Genomic DNA, 19708 nt, shown 5'->3' on the forward strand with positions numbered 1-19708 from the left:
ACCTCATCAAACTCAACTGTGAGTCCCGTCTGGAGAAATTCCCTCTTGCACCTGTGCACTCACATGTCCCCATTCCCCATTTGTTGCCTCCTGTGCAGCAGGGATTGCAGAGCAAATCCCTGTGGCAGTGGTCTGCTCTGTGGGGCAGTCCCAGGTGGCACTCACGTGCCCTGTGCCATTTCCCTGTGCAAGGTCTTTGCATCCCAGCAGTGAAGGGTGTGCTCTCATCACTGAGTAGGGCAAAGCTTGGTGCAGAGAGCAAGGCACTCTTCATGCTAACACTGCCATCACTGCAGGACAAGGTTTAGACATAAAGAATAAGTTTGGCGTGGTTGCTAGAAATTAAAGTTTAAGACTGCAATGTTTGGAATACAGGACATGCAACTGGGAATTGTGATTTTACGTAATGCTTCACACTGAGAAGATTTTCTCTGAGCATCTCCCCGCTCAGATAACTCGGGGCTTTCCCTGGAGAGCATGTAATGTCAGCTTCTGTTTTCTTCTACTGTTGAAAATCATTCCCTGCTCTTTCTGAGCTCTCCTTTCCTTCTTCAGCTCATTTCCATCATTTATCTCACCAAAATTCACTTGTACGCTCTGTGTAATATGAACTTCTTTCCTCTCAGACTAAGCCAGCCGTTCTGCCTTCTGTGCAGGGCTGTCTCATCTCTCCTCTCCAACCTTAATGGCCACACCACAACCTCCAATTTAGTATCTCTTCCAACCAGCTTGACTTCTGCTGTTCATCACATTTTTTTAAATGAGAGCAAAAATTTGTACCTCTCATATATCAGAACTATGGACTGCATGTACGTGATCTGCTCTGCAGCCTTCATCCAAGCACTGCACAGACCACTCGTGGTGCTCCAACAAGGTGGGCAGAGGGCTTGCCATTGAAAGCACCTCCCGAAATTTCTTCTGCTTGCTGGCTTTTGTGGGGTTCATCTGGGATCTCCAGTGGCAAGCCTTGGCTGTGATGGCTGCAGGTACAGACCATGGACCAGCGCTGTGATGCTCCTGCAGAAGGCAGACAGTTCTCAGTAGCACAAACTGAGAACACTGAAGAGACCTCAGGGAGCTGCTGGGAATAAAGCTCATGCTGTCAGCTTAGGCACTGGGTTTTATTTGTTTGTCCTTTTGCAATTCTGCTTCCAAATACTGCAAATAAGTGTTTAACTCTTTGTCTTCATTTAATCCAATTTATTTCTTGTCTTTAAGCCTTGCTTGGTAACACTATGGTCTTTATGGAGAGAAACTGCTGGTTCTGGACTGCTCACCATGAGCTGCAGGCACTAGGTATGGAGTGCAGGACACAAGGCTCAGCCACAGGGGCAGAGATGGCAATGAAGTAACAGTACATATCTTGGAGAACAGACATGCCCCTTGCAGCTCTTTCTGGTCAGCCTGGTGGACTGGAGAGCCTCCACCACTCTTCATACCTCATTCCCTTTCATTCAAAGATGGATTTCCACCACCTTTCCCACCATGCTGTACACTACAGCCCCACTCCTGGGTCACACATCAGCTAACATGTGGCTCTGGAGCCAAGAGACCCCCGACCATGCTGCTGCCATCTCCTTCCCCAGGACCCTGCAGCAACATGCAGAGGGCAAACAAGCAGGACTTCCCCTTGTCTGAGAGCTCCTTGGCTCCCGTCCCTCTTGTTTTCCTTTCTCAGCCTGCTCTGCCTGGCAGTAACAGAATGCCTGCTGCTCAAGGCTACTACAGCACATTGCAGCTCCCTGAGCCACTGTCACTGTGCTGAGCAAGCCCTGGGGCTGCAGTGCCCACCTGGCATCAGCATGGATGCAGCCATGGTGCCCAGAAGGGGCTGCTCCCTGGCTGCCAGCAACGTTTAGGATGCTGGCCTCACAGCTGGGTCAACCAGCTTTATGGGCTCTGTGTGCTGCTGCAGCAGAGCTGAGAATCTGGCCCTCACTCCCTGCCTGCTTCACCGGGGACCACATCAGTGTGCTGTTTATTGTTTCTGCCAGATCATTCATGCAGATGTTAATGAATGTGAGACCCAGCTTTGCTCCCAGCAGAGTCCCTTCCACACCTCCCCCTGTCCAGCCCTCTGCGCTGGAGTTTCTGTTTACAGTCCTGCAGGGAATTTCCCCGCTGCTGGATGGTCTTCGAGCCCCCACGGTCCCAATTCTTGCTGCCAGCAGGCTCCCACACCTCCCTGGTTCCTGTAGCTGGCCAATGTCACCTCCAGCTGTTCAAGTCCCTCACTGTCGCCATTCCTTCCCCACGCTCCTCTCTTCAGCCTCCTCAAACTCCAGCCAGACCTGCCTGTTCTCCTATCCATCGGTTTAAGAATATGCCAGCAGATCCACCCCAGCATCGCTGTCCTTTCCTGAGTGCCATTTTTACCTAAAGAGATGAAAAAGAAACCAAGAAGCTGAAGCCACAGTGTCAATATAATCAATGGAAGTCACAGTGGCATGACTGTGGGATGTATTGGTGGAAAAGCATCATAGCACTGAATGGTGCCAGCTACAGTGTGACAGGCAAAACCTTCTTCAAGGGACAGCAGGAAGGGAGGAAAGGGCATTTCCCAGACAGGTCATGAACTCTGCTGGTGAAAGGGATCTGAATCTCAGTACCACAAGCAGAAAAACTGTTTGTGTAACTTGGTCAGAATCAATGTGAGCAATCATGAGCAAAAACGCTTTGACAATGGCTGAGTGCCATACATTATCCTCTGCACTGTAATTCTTGTCCTGGCCAGGATGCAGCAGTGATGAAGGGCACTTACCAGCTTTCCTTCTGCATGGATAGAGAAAGCACAGTGAGAAGCAGCTAACAAACAGAAGGAGCAAAGTGGTGCCAGGACCCACCTCCTGGCCTCAAAACCTGTAGCTGTGCAGCAGCCTCTAACTGCATCCCTGAATCCCAGTGGGATGAGCACCTCAGTCTTCCTTGTAACTGGGAAACACTGGAAGCACTTGGGGAATGGCAGTTGGCCCAGCCCAAACAAAACAGTATCACTTACCCTTCCAAGAGAGCCATGACATTCTTCCTGGGTCTCCCAATGTTCGGTCCATAGAGGTTTGCTCTGGAATAGGTACGGATGAGCTGCAGCAGGCTCCTCAGCTGAATGTAGTCCTTCCCCAACTGGCTGCCATTCACTGAGCGGCCAATCAAGGTCCGGTAGTTATTGGGCTCTGGGAAAATAAGAACAGATGGGCAAGGCTTGCTAGCTCTGCTCTTCTATCTCCTCTTCTGGAGAGAGCTCACATACTGTCACACAGCTCCTCAAATCAGTCAGCAGCACAGAGCTGCTGAGCAGTGGATGTGGGCTGTGACCACTCTCCTTTGCCAGTTGAACAGAGGCTGTGGGCCTTCTCCTCCAGAGTGAGCCCCTATGGCTTGAGCTGGGCGAGGACCTGCGATAATTTCTATCACCCTCCTGTGTCCAGGGAATGCCTGCTTCCCTTGGCACTGCCGCTGCTGTGCAGGTCCATGCAGCTGCTGCTCTGCCCACCCCAGGACCAGCCATGCCCCACAGCAGCACTTCAAATCCCTCTGGACATACATCCAAGTGTCCTGGTACTTACAGACATTCTCTTCCCAAAGAGAACACCGCTCGGCATTCCCAGGTCTCCCTGTTCCCACACTCACCATTGCCCAGCTCCCAGGAGATGTTGTATTTCTTGCTGGCACTGTACTTCAGCAGGCTGAGTGCATTGGAGCTGTTCCAAGAGTTATTGGGATTTCGGCGCAGAGCATTCAGTGCAAAGATCAGGTGAAGGCCAGAGCAGTCAGCAAAGTTATAGAGTTTGTCTAGAGACCTGGCTGGGAAGAAACAAAACACAGCTTGTAATTCAAATGAAAGCCAGTTCCAGGGAGGTTCAAATGATCCTGCTGTCCATCAGACCTCAGCTCCTGTGTGGATGAACTGGGGTCAGGTGCCACCCCTGTGACATCTGTAACGGCAGAAGCGCACCTGACCTTTGAAACTGGGATAGGATTCCAGGCATGGGCTAAACTCCTTCCAGCATGGAACTTGGACGCTCTCCACTGCTGTGTCGAAGCTAAGGGCAGCGTTACCAGAGACGAGAGGCTTTATAATGTCTCTTTTCATCTGCTCCTGGCAAGGAAATATCAGCTTCTCCTGAGCTCATCCCACCTGGCACTGCTTCTGGGGCAGCGCCGGGGAGGAGAGGAGCTGCAGAAGGAACCACCGGGTCAGGGTCACCTCCTGCACACTGTGACAGCACCATGGGTAATTCCTCTTGGGCCCTGGGGTCATCGTTGGCTCCGGTCCCACCCTTGTCTCCAGGCTTCCCAGAGAGCTGAGAGCTGTGGAGCCCCATGGATGGGGAGGCTGAGGGCAGGCTGGGGACTATGGAGCAGTGAGTCCTAGAGACATCTTAGGCAAGCAACCATGCTGCTTAGCAGCACTCACACAGTGTAAGGAGATGATCAAAAGCCACAGCAATGTGTCAAGAACAAACCAAGTTGAAGTCTTCACCTGACAGAACAATAGCACCACTGTAGGTCTTATACCTTGATGATTTTTAAGGCTTTTGACATGACTGCACATCAAGTTCTCTCTGGCAAGCAAGGTGACCGTGCTGCAAGAGGAGATGCGTACATTGAGAACCGCTATCGGTAATGTTCAATGGAAGAAACCAAAGGGTGCAGGCAGCCTGCCCTGAATCTTCTTACACTTTGCCAGTAAAGAAGAGCACCTCAGAGCTGCTCGGGCATTAAGGTGCTGCTGTGCACCTCCATGGCCAACAGAGCTGAAGAGGATAGCGAGGAGACATGGCATGTGGCAGTGTTGTGCCACTGCTGTGCCACACTACATGCACGTGGCACAAGAAAGCACTGTGACCTGTCCTGGTTCCTGAGAGCCACAGCAAATGTGGAGCTGCCCCTGGGGTCTGAGGAGAATAAACTTATTTTTAAAGCACTGCATTAGGAGGCTCACAGAACTCAGCTGAGTTGTTGCTTATTAGATTGCAGCAAAGGCATGGGAAGACGAAAGGAAAAATGTAGAAAAGAAATTGCTAATCCTCGTGTAGGCTTTTTTTTTTTTTTTTTTTTTTTTTTTGTAATGCTTCTAGTTGTTTAAGTGAAAAGTAGCTGAGTTAGATTAACCTAATGCATTCATCCCACTGGCTCAGGCACATTAGCTGGTTTTCTGGATGCTTAGTGGATTAGAGACAGATACAGTTACTTAATACCCATTTACTTCAGACCTCCGGGCAAAAAGCTGCACTTGAAATGACATTTCTATGAAGGGAATAACATAGACAACCGCATGACAACAGGAAGACAGCCGAAAGGTGTCACCTGCAGCTCCCCTGATAGAAATGAAATCTTTTCGCCAGTGCAAAACAGCCATAGTTCTTAAATGCTACAGGAGGGATTTTGTTTCTATTTAGAAGTCTCCTTAGAGGGCTGGGAATTGATTTTCCATGCATCGACCGGAGGAAACAAGCCGCCTGTTCGCCCCAGCTCAGGCCCTGCCACTGTGAAATTCTATTTTCCCCACGACACTTACTCTGTTTCTGTGAGCCTGCATACAGAGGTACCTCATGCATTTCATGCTCTGCCACGACTTTTCAAGCTGGAAACCACCATGGGATGGTAGGGAAGGGAACCACCAACCCTAACAGGAGACCCTAACAGACCCGATGCTCAGCTGGCACCAGCTGCCCACCCACTGTGCTCATCTGACGTCTCTATTGTAATCAGCATTGAGGTGGGAAGAGCTCAGCCACAGGTCACTAAACCACAGTGCAAAGCATATTGTGAAGACCCTGAGCAATGTCCAGCCCTTCATAAGTACAAACGGCCCAAAGAAATTGCTATAAATATTTTACTGCCATGACTAGGGATGGCCACATTACTTCTGAATAATGAGAACATGAAGAATCGCAGTATTATTAACAGCTGGCTAAAACTCACTTTGAATTCTGGATAATTGCACCATTTTTTCTTCATCGAACACAGAAAATCTTCCAGGAATTTAACCTTTCCCCAGCTAACAGATCATTAGGCAAGGCTTTCGCAAAGCTTTTCAATAGACAAAGCCATTGTCGTACCAGAATGAATCTTAATAGAGCAGAACTGGATTTATACGATGCTCTCGCTGCCCCTTTTCCCCCTCCACCCACTGCAGGCACACATACTCAGAGAGGGAATAAAGCAAATAAAAGAAACCCATCTACATTAGCATTAAAAAAAAAAAAGCAATAAAGCACTCACTTTAGGGCGTATAGGGTGCAAAAACCAAGGCAGAGGACCCAGTTAGCTGTCACTGGAGCCTTCCTCTGAAAGCTCACAGTGGCCCTAGCACTAGCAGAATTTAAAGGCTGTTTGGGTCTTGTTGATTCTTTACATCCTTGCTTTTGAAGGGCTGGACACATCTAAAGGGCTAAAACCATGCTACAAGGCATGACCAGGTACAGTGGGTGACGATCTGCTCACATTCCAGCTGCTTGCACGGATCTCTCACCCTGCACAGAAGGAGACAAATGACTTCAGAATGCAGAGATGTGTCTGTGTGGCCACAAATGGTGGTGGGGCTCATGGGGCAAGTATGTCCTGTGGGATTGTTTTCTTTTTATACTGGGCTGAATTTTAACATTCTCTGAAAGACGGATGGCACTTAACTCAGCAGCCTGCCAACACAAAATCTGAGGCACATTAAGACATCTCTGGCAGTTCAAAATAATTGCAAAGAGTTTCCAGTCGTCATTATTGAGTTAAACGTTATACTAGAGGCTTTTTAGAGAACACAGCCTGGACTGCCATTTGGTTAGAGGGACAGCTCAACAATCTCTGGGTTTGAAAGCCTTCCACGTTTTTTATTCAGCTTGAGGAATCCTGCTTTGGCAGGGCGAGCCTGGAAACCCGCATGCATGCTGAGCGGGAGCTGGAGCCTGGGTGGTGGGGCACAGCACGGCATGTGGGGGCAAATGCACAGCAGATGAAGCCTTCTGTTTGTAAAGCAAATAAATGCAGTTCTAGGAATAATGTTTTCAGCTAATTGTGGGGATTGCTTGATTCAGCTTTGCCCGTAAATTCTGCCTGAAGCATCCCTGGAGCTCCTCGTGCCAGGATTCCCTGCCCCTAGAGCATCCCACAGGAGATAGCAGAGGGAAGGGGTTGGGAAAGAGCTGGCAAAGAGCAAACAGAAGGCCAAAGACAGCTCTGCAGAGGGGGTGCAGAAAGAGCAGAACAGAGTGTTCAGGGAGGAGATGAGTAAGGCGGCTGGGGAGGGCGATGAATGGAAAAAGAAAGGTATTCCCACAGCCAAAGGAACAAGTGGGCACACGGAAAATTCACAAGCTGCCACCGCTGTCAGCTGAATCCCATTTGCGCTGTCTCTTTCAGGCTGAACATCCTCAGAATACCATGTGTGTGGCAAGGACTTGATGTTTTCTTAGCGAATAAATATGAATCAGAAGATACACAACAGGCGATCGGAATAACACCAGACCCAAGGGACAGGCTGGCAAAACTAGCCTGCAGTCTTCCCACGGCTCCTGTCCTCAGGCAGGACAGTCAGAACCCTCATCCACAATGTGCAGAGAGCAGCCTTCATCACCACCAGTGGATCAGAGGCAAAGCAGCATCCCACTCTGCTCATATGCACCATAGCTGGATCCACATGACCACAGGATTCTATAGAATCACCAAGGTTGGAAAAGACCTCCAATTCCATTCTGGATGTTAAGCTGTTCCTACAAAGCCGCTGCTAAAAGCGAATTGTAAGGCTTTTGAGGCTACCACGAAGCCTACACAGTTGCTGAAAATTGTATTCTAATGATGACCATTCCAGCTGGGAAGCTGTTTTAATTCAGTCTTCTGAAGCATTCTGCAAGGCAGTAAAACCGCATTGTGTGAAGATGCTTAAGAATTTGCAGGCAAAATCACGGCCAGTTTGCTGGCTTCAGGCTGACAGGCACTTCACCTGAAGTGCTCCCTCTGGCTCATCAAGCTCCCGACTTCCATCAAAAGAATGGAGATGCACAGTCCCATCCCGCTGCCCTGCTATGGCACGCTGGAGGTCTGCTCTGAGCAACAAGAAGTGCTTTGGCAGAGCCCCACAGTGCTGTAGGAAGGGGATCTGCTTTAATCCCATCTGAGGAATACCTGAAAGTTGGAGGAACTGGCTTTAATACTGTCCGTCAGTGAAGAAATGCCGCGTGCTGTGTGTTAATGAGGAGCCGGATTTCGCCTCCAGCTGGATGACAGATGGGGGATCTGGGGAGATTCCCCCCGGAGTATCGAGGAGGCCTTGTTCCAAGGGAATTGTCATCATCCCCGGTCTTTATGCAGCTCAACACTGACCCTCGATATTCATTCAAGTCTTTAACTGGATATTTTATTTCATTGCCAATCCAGAGGTGATTATGCTGACCACGTGAGCTAGGTTCAGCCTGTAGCTCTGCCGTACAGAAATAGCAGTCTGGGGGCTTGGTGTCAATCTCTCGCCAATAAGGAGCTTGGCTGGCAGCCATGGATTGTGGGCTGAGTTCCCAGCTGGCATATAACTTGGAAGACAACCACGAGGTCTGGGTTCAATATCCAATTGCTAAGGAGTCTGGCTGACAGCCTCATTTTGTGGAATGAATCCCAAATTAATATAATGCTTTTGATACCAGACAAGGGGCATGGCCTGCTTCCAAATGCTGTAAGGGCTCAGATAAAAGCTGTAGGCATTGGGTTCAGTGTGTAAATGGTACCGAGGTCGGATAACAGTCAGGATTGGGATTAATCCTCAGATGGTGAGAAAAACAAGTGAACCCTGAGCTCTGCCTTTGAGCAAAAAGGAGCTCAAATGAGCAGAATAGCTCTGTTTTCCATCCTCGTGTGGTAAAGAACTCACAGGACAGTAATGGTTTTGAGGAACAAGTGTAAATTGACATGGAGCTTCAGAAGAGACGTGGGATCTGGGTTCAATCTCAAAGTGCTGTAAAGCTGAGATAAAGGCCAGAGGGGCAATTTCCAAATTGTTCTAGCCTTATGCCTGGGCAGGAACCAAGATCACTTTACATCTAGGAAAGATGGTTTCTTCTGCTGCATAACTTGGACTTTTAAGACATTTTCCCTTTTCAATCAGGATAAATCAGGCACCATTTGAATTCTCAGAGATAAACAGAGGAGGTCGGAAAGAGGTCTGAATAGAGCAAGGGAAAATGAGGCTGTGATCATCACCTGCTCACATGCATATTGCTGGGCTTCAAACACGGACAAATTTGATTCCATCTCTGCCTCAAAGAAACTGCAACCATGGACTGGAAGTGAAGCATCCCAAAACCCTGCAAAGACAGCAACTGCACCTTCCTAATAGCCCAGGCCAGGAAGACAAGTGCCACCAGAGCCATTCTGTGTCACCAAGCACTCACAGTCCACAGCAAAGCCACCTTCACCTACACAGGGAGCAAGTGAACACGCTGGTGCTGGAAATTCAACTGCAGATACAACCCAGCTCTGCTGCCAGAACGTTTGCTGACAGAATGACTGTTTTATATGGCTATAAGAGCAGCTATAATCGCAGCTGTCTGAAAAGCAGCAAAATCTATGATGTGTGTTTCTAAATCCAATGACAGCTGGCAGTGCTGCACTGCAATTCCTTCTTTTACACAGTTTAGCTAAAACACTTCTCTGCGGATCACCCCAATTTATCAACAAACAGCAGTTTCTGGAACAATTTAAAAGCATTCCCAAATAGGCAAGAAGTGGTCAGCTCTTCAGGCACTCAGCAATCTGCGAGCTCCCAGGCAGGAGGTGGCTGGGACAGATAGAAGGCAGATGGGGGAGGATGGGGCTATAGATGGCACTGCTGATGGATAGGGGAACAGCAGAGAATTACCCACGGGGGAGAACATGTTGGTTTAAAGGGTTTAAAGCTATGCCAAGGTCCAGACATTCTGCACTGCCAGGATGTGGCATGGACAAGACATGGGGTGTGCACTGTGCCTGTCCCCCAGGTCCCCACTATCCTATGCACAGTTATTCCAGGGTGCCATTATTGCTAGGCTGTGTTTTTCTTTATAAATGCTTTTTTTTCCAACAATGCTAACGCTGCATCAAGAGGATGGGCGTTTTTGTTTTTTGTTTTTTTTCAAAAAGGAAAAAAGCAAGCTGCAGCATAGGCTGAGCACCATCCGGAGCGCAAGCTGCATGGCTAAACTGGAAGGGGAGGCATACAGGTACAATGCTTGTTTCTAACACCTTCATTTAATCCCAGCGCAAAGCTTAACCTGGGCAAGCTGTGCACCCAGTCCACCTGCTCCTGTTCCCAACATTACTATCTTTCTTTGCTGCCTGATCCTCCGTCACGCGGCAGATGCACAGCTTCCTTTCTGAGTTGCCTTGCACAGGGATGCGAGCCAGACCCACCCTGCAGCACCCGCAGCGCCGTGCGCAAGCTCCCTGCCGCCCCACATTCATAAACCATGAGTCAAATCCCCCAAAAATACAAGACCTGGTTTGAGCCGAACTTTCATTGCCTTCTCTTTGCTAAAATTTTGGGTGCATTGTAGGGCAGCCTTAAGCTTTTCTACTACCACAAGGGCTAGAAGTTGATGTGCAGCAAAGCAATTGCCTTGTTTCATTGGTTGTTTGCACTGGGCTCACGTCCCCATGGGATGCATGGATGGCATCTCTGTGCACACTGAGGAGAAACCCAGAATGCAGAAAAACATCAGACTGTGGGTCCGAAGCACCATCCCTCCTCCCTGGGAGGAAGAGGGAGCGACCAAGGCTCTGTGTGCATTTTGTAAGTTGGGCATCTGGTATTTTTCAAAACTCTGAAACATTTTAACAGAAAACTATCCTGAAGAAAAAAAAAGAAAAAAAAAAAAACAGAAAAACCCCCCAAAAACCCCACACACCACCCCACCAAAAAAACAACGCATAAAACCGGAAATGTTTCAATCTGAAATCCTTAATTAAAACCACACTCTTTGGTACATAAAGGAGGAAGTTAAAAAAGAAATGTACTTTTGCACATTACAGACAGCATTATAATAAACACAAAGCACTGCCAAGAAAGAGGCATTTTCAAGGCTAAAGTAGATGCCTCCAGCTGCACTAAAATAATGTCAGAGGGCTTGTCCACATTACGAAGTGTCATTGCATCTGAACGCAATAGCGAGCAACCAAGCTGGATGGATGGGGAGGACAGCAATTATTGGCGCGGCCGCCAGCGCTGCGGCAAGGACCAGAACCCGCTGAGGTCTGTGAACTCCTCTGCCTTCCCACAGATCCCAGACCCTGGTCTTAATCTGTAAAGTATTTGAAGGAACTGGCCGCAACTCTTCCTGCTCCTCTGCTCCGCACGCGGCTGGGCTCGGCAGATACGGCTCAGCTGGAGGGACCCGGCTTGGCAGAACTCTCCCGGCTGATCTTTGGGGAATCTTGTACCAGAGCACACAGGGTGGGGCCCGGACCTGACTTTTGAGGCATGAGCAGAAGGCCGGAAAAGGCCGATGTCAGAGCCTGACGCCTGCACGAGGCAGCCGGCAAGCACAAAAGTAGTGCAGAAGTCAAACTCGGTGCTTGGGCAGGATGGAATGGATTTCTCGTAAAAGTATCCACCACCGGCTTAAAGTCTGCTGCACTGAAAGCAGCCTGGCCCCATAAAAATGTCACAGTTACTACTTAATGTCTGTGATCCAAATAAGCACCTGGCTTCTAGTCCAGACTTGCCCGTTTCAATCTTAGCAAGCAGGTCTTGCTATACGCACCACTGCCGGGGGGGATTTTATTCCTTCTGGATAGCTCAACTTTAAGATCAAACCATATCTAAATATATTTTCATTAAGCAGCACTTTTGTTTGCAGCTTTTCAGTATAGAATCATAGAATTGTTAAGGTTGGAAAAGACCACTAAGATCATCTGATCCAACTGTCAATCCATCCCCACCATGCCCACTAACCACATCCCTCAGCACCGCATCTCCATCTTGAACGCCTCTGGGGATGGTGACTCCATCATCTCCCTGGGCAGCCTCTGTCAGTGCACAGCCACTCTTTCTCAGAAGGAATTTTTCCTACTATCCAACCTGAATGAGTGGTGCAACTTAAGGCCATCACCTCTCATCCTGTTGCTGTTACCTGGAAGAAGATGCCAATTCCATCTCACCACAACCTCCTTTCAGGGAGTTGTAGACAGCAATACGGTCTCCCCTGAGCCTCTTCTCCAGACCGATTAATCCCATTCTCTCAGCCACTCCCCATAAGACTTGTGCTCCAGACCCTTCATCAGCTTAGATCTCCTTCTCTGGACATGCTCATGTGCCTCAATATCTTTTGTATAGTGAGGAACCCCAAACTGAACACAGCACTGCAAGTTCTCCAAACTCCCAACCAACCTGTAGTTATCTGCTGGGCTACCAAATCATGAAAACAAACCATGGCTGTATGTGATACATGGACAGGGAGGAGAAAGAGAGGATGCTGCAAAAAGCAATGAAGGAGTGGGATGTATCCAACCCAGCAAGAGGACTGGAAGATAAATCTGAAGGGAATCACCTACAAAAGCTGCTGGGTGCGCTCAAACAAAAGGCTTTAGGTAAGGGAAATTGGAAGAGAAAAATTCAGAATGAGAATAACGAAGTACACATATACTGTGACCGAAAGTCTATCTAGAAATGCCAGGAGAATGAGGAATAAACAGGAAGACTTTAAAGTTCTCATATACACCAACAACATTTACTTTCACCCATGCTTCATAGGAAGACATTGGAGGGGAATACTGACATGAGAAGATGTAGCTTGCTGGGGAACAGGAAATAGGAAGGCTGTTTTTGCACGAAGAATAATTGAGCTTCAAAAAGAGAGAAGAAACAGACTCTCTGCATTTTACCAGGAAGAGAGGGAAACAAGGAGTGTTCTGCTAACCAGAAATGAGACATGGACAACAGCTTTTTGACCATCTGACTGAAGGAGCCAAACAACTGGAGTTCAAAGGAACGGGTCATTTTAATTACCCTGGCATCTGCTAAAGCTTCAGCCATGCCAAGTTGCTGGAACACAAGGGGAAAAGCAGCTCTGGAGGTGGGGGAGAGGAGCAGGGACAGCATTTTTCTTACTTGGTTATTCTTGATATAGAATGTTGTTTAGGAGTCCAAAGCTGGAAGCAAATTGGAGTGAAAGTGGTTACAAAACCATAAAACTCAGCAATTTAAGACTGTGAAGGAACAATAAAAATGGATTAAAGATAATGTATTTCAAAAAACTTAAATTTGAACAAATTCAGGGCACAGGTCAAGAGGATCTCTGGGGAAGGGAGTTTAAGACAGCATTTCCCAACCAGTGAGACATGGAGAGGCAACAGCTGTGCTCTGGGTCCAGGGGAGAGAGCAGCACAGAGAGAAGCAAGAAAACACCCTGGAAATACAAATAAGAGGAAGAAGCAGGAAAATATCAACCCATAACTCAATGCAAAACAGTGAGCAATGTATTGACATATGACAGCTCTTCGCTTTATTTTTCATAAGGATAATTAACTGTGACATGGTTGTTAATCACAATAATTTTAAGTGTGAAACAGAAGCAGATTTGAAGAGGAAAGGAACAGATGAAATATGATTTAGGAAACCTAAACCACAAGGCACTCAGTTATCACTATAACGTCTGTATGAAATCACTTTGCCAAATACAGACGTTTCACATTTAGTCAATACATACTTTTTCTGCATATTCACTGAGAATTTTGCTACCATAGACACTCCCTCCCTCCTGCAATAACACAGCTCTGTTTAGCCCTTTGTTCACGTGGTTTTGCCCCTGCTACACCTGAAGTTTACTGAATGCTTTACTCCTCTGGACACAGCTGCATTCCTCACACCGGTTGCCAGAATTTCAGGGGGAATGCATCTCTTCTAGCCTTACAGCAATGGAGATACCCTCTCAACTGCTTTCCCTCATTATTTTATGGTGAAGATCAAGCAGGACTCCTGGTGAAGCAAGCACCCGCAGCAGCTGGGTGAAGTCAATAGGGGTTCCATACTTCCCTGTCTGCTTGGAGAACAGTCAAAGCCACCAGCACTGCAGATACATGGCCTTGGATGGAATGGCTACTACGCTTTCACAACAGTTCCCCTGCAGTTGCTGCTGCCAGCACAACTCCTCCGCATCAGTTAGCGCTGCGGGGATGGAGGGACGCTTGCGCAGCCTGCCAGGACGGTAGCTTCAAAGCCCATCCATCCATTGGATAAACGTCATGGCTAGAGGTGGCTGTTAGAAACACGGAGCCATGTAGGAAAAGCAAGCAGATGGAGCAAAGCTCACATGCAGTGTGCGGGACTCAGCTAAACACACAGCAAAAGGCTCCGCCGTGAGTTACCGCAGTCAATGAATGGATTTAGATGCCAGAACTTACGTTAGCTCTTTTCCAGAGAGACCCGCTGCGTGTTTCTCACTACATATGTGCCCAACTGCCGAGCGACCTACAGCACTCTCGTACTACCGCAACACAAATCCTCCAACTGAAAATACATCATATTCTGGAGCTAAAGAGTCATATTAAAATCGAGTAGATGAGGTGCTGGATTAAGCTAATGGTATCATTGGCTTGCCTTCTGGGAAAGGGATCTGAGATTTTCGCAATGTACTTGTCAGATTTTAGACTTTCTCCACTAAACAAATAACCACCGTTAAGCCTCTGAAAGGGACTCTGCCCCCAGCCAGAGGAGACAGCCCTCAGAGGCAATTCCTGGGGATAAAGGCTGATCTAAAGAAGCGTAATTTCTCAGGGTTTAACTGAAAGTACCTCGCTGGTTAAGTAAACCGTTATCTTTCTGGATACGGCGTAATCTCCATTGAAAAATAAGTGGATGGAAAATAATAAAATCAGCTTATTAAAATAAATTCCCCAAAATTGCATGCCAGTCTTTAATTAAATAATTCCACCTGAGAAGCCCATCCTCTCAAATCGCTCATGGGATCTGCTCACTGGCTCCCACCTTGCCTAAATGGGAACCATGTGGATGGCATTAGGAGAGGGAAGTGCATGGAAAGGTGAGCCCAGCGAAAGGCAAAGAGCACACCATGGCATGCTGGGGAAGATTCAAGGGAGATATTAAAAAAAAAAAAAAAAAGAAAATGGAGAGGGCTGAAACCTTCTGATAGCAGAGAATAGGCAAATATCCATACATGAGAAAGGCTACAAGAGTGGAAAGGAAGGTGATAGAAGTTGGAAGACGAGGGCTTGTCCCTGGAGGAAATGCTTCAAAAACATGAGTTTTCCAGGTTTGCAATGACCTTGCTCCATTTTTGCTGTGGGCTGTGGACGCTGGAAGCCTGATTCTGCAAAATAAGGCTAGCTGTACATTTTTGTACAGCTGATAAGTGTTACACTTTCAGAACTGGATATATATTTATACTCACAATGCTCAAAAACAACAGATTCTCACTCAAATTTCAGGTCATCTCCTCAAGCCCTCAGTCTGCAACTTTGACATAAGGAATTCACATTTAAAGAGATTATCAGATAAAACCATAAACCTCAAAACAGGCTGTAATCACTAGCCTGGATTTTTACATGCTGTTGTGCTGCATCAGCACTAAGGGGACAAACCAAGTGAGAGGACAGAAACCAGGAGGTGAGGCCCAGGCATCAAGATCGTCTCCTGGAAAGAAACCTGATAGAACTGAGGGGGGTCCTGGGGTGAGGGCATCTCCATCCCCCTCCACCCAGCAGTACTGAGCCCCAGGCCACAGCTGGAACCTGTTGGTGAAGGGCTGCTCAGCAGTTCAGCAGCTTTGGGCACAAATGCTGATGGCAATGCAGTGTCTACAGTGACTTCGGGAGAAACACAATATTTTGTGTGCACATGCACGCAATTCAGCATTTGTGTCAGAACAGAAGGAGGCACTGGGGAGGGAAGGTTTATCAAGCTTATGCTTCAGGCCCTTGTCAACCACAGCCGGCACTTCAACACACAAGTCCTGGCACAACAAGCACAACACAAGCATGTAACTATCAGAGGGGCTGGAAATCCTCATTAGCTTGCTGATGGCCCTTCACCCAAGTGCAATCTAATTGTCAAAGGTCTGAGCGGAAGGGAAACCCAGTCCCTGCAGAGCTCTGAAGGAGCTCTGACAGTGCTGTTGACAGCCGTGCTGCAGGAGGGCATTGGCTGGAGCACTGGACTGAGTTGGTTTCTAACTAGTGCATTTCCTGCATATCCCGTCCCTTAGTGCAAGAGGCTCTGTAAGTCCTATCAGTGATGATTTCCCACTTCTTGAAGGATGGAGATCTGCAAAATTTCCTTAGCCTCTAATGGCTCTTTCCCAAGGACAGACGCGCGAGGAGGTGCAAGCTATTGGCAGCTCAAGGGCCCAGAGGAGCTGTTGACCGTGTTTAGGCCACAATCCAGAGGACTTGATTTCATCCAGCATAAGTGGAACTGTTTTATTTATTCTAGTAGTCTGATGGCAAGGGAGGAGTGCTCCCTGGCTGCCCGCAGCAGCCGCAGCCCTGTTCCAGACACAGGGCCCAATACAACCCCATTCCACACAGCAGCGCTCTCATGGGCTGGATGCCCAACCTCACGTGCCACTCAGAGAAGAAATTTGGTCAAATCCATGCTGCTTCCTCAATCCCTTTTCCTGCCTTCAGGAGCATTTGCTCTTCTCTCAGACCTTGCTGTCTGGCCCTATCAGATGAGCACCTGTGGTTGCTCAAGAATAACAGCTACACGTCATGCTGGAGGGCTGTTTTAGCCCTCATCTATCTCCATGATGGCTGAAAGAGACAACTACAGAGGCAGGGCAACTATCCTACAATAGATCCCAGCCTCCAGCAACCAGTGGCATGGGGACATCCTGGGCCACAGATATCACCTGGAGATTTATGAGATTACCCTTTCAGTGCCTTGTCCCAACAAACCTTCGAATTCCTGTAAGATTTTAGTTGCTTTGTGTCCTAGTTGCTGGTGTTGTGAAGACTCTTCCTTGGAATGGCCATGGTGACTTCCACGGGCTTCACCAAGACAGAAACTGGGAAGCATTTTCATTCCATGTCCCTATCATGAGTCATCTTTGTTAGAAGAAGTAAAGGTTTGAGAAGCAATAAGTAAACTGAGAAGACAAGAGCAGAAGAGGCACCCATCATGGATACACAATGGCCTGGTGGCAGCTTCACCACCAAGTGGTAGGGCAGAGCACTGACCTCGTCCAGCTGTGAATGTAACACTGAGCATTACACGGCAGCCAGATCCCTACTTCCCAAATAAAAACAAGAGCAACAGCCAGGAAGCAACAGCAGCCCCAGCATTCCACGTGCAACACAAGTGTGACAAAACTCAACTTGAAGTAACCTGCTGTCCCATCTAAGGTCTGAGAGCAAGATGTCCTAGTTTGCACAACACAGCGAGTGTGCTGAGTGCTCAGCAAAAAATCACGCCAAATTATAAATAAAGATCCAAGAAGGCTTGACACAAATACTGAGGCAATGACTAGAGAAATGACTTATGAAGTGCACAGTGAATGCCTGCAGGGCTGACCAAATGGAGGAGAAGCTTTTAAGAACTGCAGGAGCTTTCCAGAAGAACAGAATCAGAAGAGTGCCAATTTGTGTCAAAGATTTTCCATCTGCACATAAATAAATAAGGAAGATGGAAGCAGACGAGGAGAAGCTTGTGTTGTCCATCACAGGGCCCTATGTGGGTGTAGCTCCTTCAGTGCAGAGCTGTGCTGGACTCCAGCGAGACTGAAGTGTTGCAGATGGCCTGCAGTAGACAACTGCATGGAGCTGAGTTATGTGCTAGAAGTCTGATTCTGCCTCCAAAATTAATACCACATTCTGAATGACTTTCTGGACCCTCACAGCATTCACCTGCCAGAGAAACAGGAGAGGGATGGAGCAGTGAGAGCAAAGAAACAAGAAAAGACAACACAAGACAATAAGTGGAGGGCACAAAGAAAACATTCAGCAGCCAGGCCATGGTGTCTCAGCTCCATTAACTCCCACTGCTGCTAACCACAGCTCCTTAGCAGCCGCAGGGTGGTCAGCACACCCACAGCGGGAATGGAGAGAGGGATGGCAGCTACAAGGGGGCAAAGGCAGGCTGGGGAGTGCAGGAGGGAAAAACATTTGGGGGTTTATTTTTCACACAGGATTCACAACATTCCTCGGAAAATTTAATTTTGTTGTCCTGTTCTTGTTTGCTAACCAGAACCAATTTAATTTTAAAGCAACACGCAGAGCCAACGGGGGGAAAAACATTTTGCAATGGCTCTTCACTCCCAGTTGGAACAAGGCAGAGCAGCTTAACTCGTTCAGCTCTCTCAGCCACCGCAGCAGCCGGACCACGGGCCCACCAGCAGGGGAGGGAATTGGGAACCTGCGGTCTGGGGACAAAATGGTTTGTTGCGATAGTTAAAGAGCAGAAAGCTCCTACGCCTCTTCTCCTACCAAGAATATGCATGTTGCTCATGCCAGCGTGCAAGTCTTCTGTGGTTTCATGTCTTGTTGTGACAGTTTGGTAAACAAGCTGATAACATCAAGTGCTTCTCAAAGGCAAGGTTAACGCACTCACGTGCAATCTGGCTTCTCAGGGAACACCAGGAACGCCAAACACACCGCTTCTGCTTACCATCTGCATGAGCTTATTCAGACTAAAATAACAAAGTGTGTTTCCTGATCTCCGTCAACATAAATAGAGCCATTAAACTGCAAGAGTGTTTACATTCTGGAAAATAGTCATTGCATTCATCCTGATTGCTCTCCATCCCACAGCTCCACTGCAGCCCCACACCACAGTGCCAGCCCCGCCAACCTCCAGTCAACGTCTGGGCCTCAAAGCCAATGCAAAACCTCTCACAAATATTATATGTTACCATCCAAATTTGGCTGTATGACTAAAAACAAGGAGACACTTGAAGGATCCAGCTCTACTCATTGGAATAGCTGGCAGGCAGAAGTAGGAACATTCACATATTTAAATGGAGCTCTTTTGGTAGGTAGAACTGTAAATATTAGAGCAGCCCTGGAGCTTCCCAGCAGCGTTCTTACAATAGCCCTGCCCTCTGTGTCACACATACCCCGACATTCCAACACAAGCACGTAGAAATGGCACAGCCTCCATCCCAGAGGACATGCATCCTGGAAAGAACGGCACCATACCATCTGGAAGTTTCTGCATCCCTGTGCATTGGGGCCAGATGCCATCCTTTTTGGGCTCGGTTGGACTAAATGATCTGAAATGCCTTTTCCAGTTTTAATGGTTTGATAGTTCTACAAATCTATGAATCTGCTCACTGAGAAGGGCTCAGTATAACATCCCCCAGCCCTCATCTGGGTCCCAAGGACATGACTCCAAGCCCCCTCCGCACGCATGGCACCACTCATCCGTCCCCACCACTCGCCTCCCTGCAGGTGCTCCTCTAATTGCTGAGCCCATTGTTTGCTTTTGGCCTAGCTTCACCTGCAGAATTTTCGAAGAATGAGAATTCCACATTTGGAAATAATAACAAAAGGATAAAACCGGGCAAATAATCACGCAGGCCAGGTCACACATTCCCGTTTTATTAGACTCAAACCTTCCTGAAAGAATTTTCCTGAATCTGCGTGTACTAGCTAAGTGCAAATATTTTCTAAAGGACATTCCGTTTCACAAAATGGAGGGGCTCCATCACTGCAAGCGTTACATCATAAATTATCCATTACAAGTTCGGCGAGCTCTGTCTTTGTGCTGTGTAGCATAGCGGCCCTGGACGTGCCCTTT

The 19708-nt window shown here is 48.0% G+C and overlaps 1 protein-coding gene across 3 annotated transcripts in view; it reads right to left on the minus strand.

Moving 5' to 3' along the window:
* The window catches only part of HPSE2 (heparanase 2 (inactive)), a 77986-nt gene that overhangs the window by 20252 nt on the left and 38026 nt on the right, over positions 1-19708 (minus strand). For all 3 annotated transcript variants that reach the window (XM_052677247.1, XM_052677246.1, XM_052677248.1), the window contains 2 exons: positions 3628-3801; positions 2999-3170 (listed from right to left, as the gene is read on the minus strand). In XM_052677247.1, coding sequence (XP_052533207.1) covers positions 2999-3170; positions 3628-3801 — 346 coding nt within the window. The remainder of the gene's footprint in view (positions 1-2998; positions 3171-3627; positions 3802-19708) is intronic.

Source organism: Tympanuchus pallidicinctus, unplaced genomic scaffold, assembly GCF_026119805.1.
Source record: "Tympanuchus pallidicinctus isolate F22 unplaced genomic scaffold, pur_lepc_1.0 scaffold16, whole genome shotgun sequence".
Taxonomy (NCBI): Eukaryota; Metazoa; Chordata; class Aves; order Galliformes; family Phasianidae; genus Tympanuchus; species Tympanuchus pallidicinctus.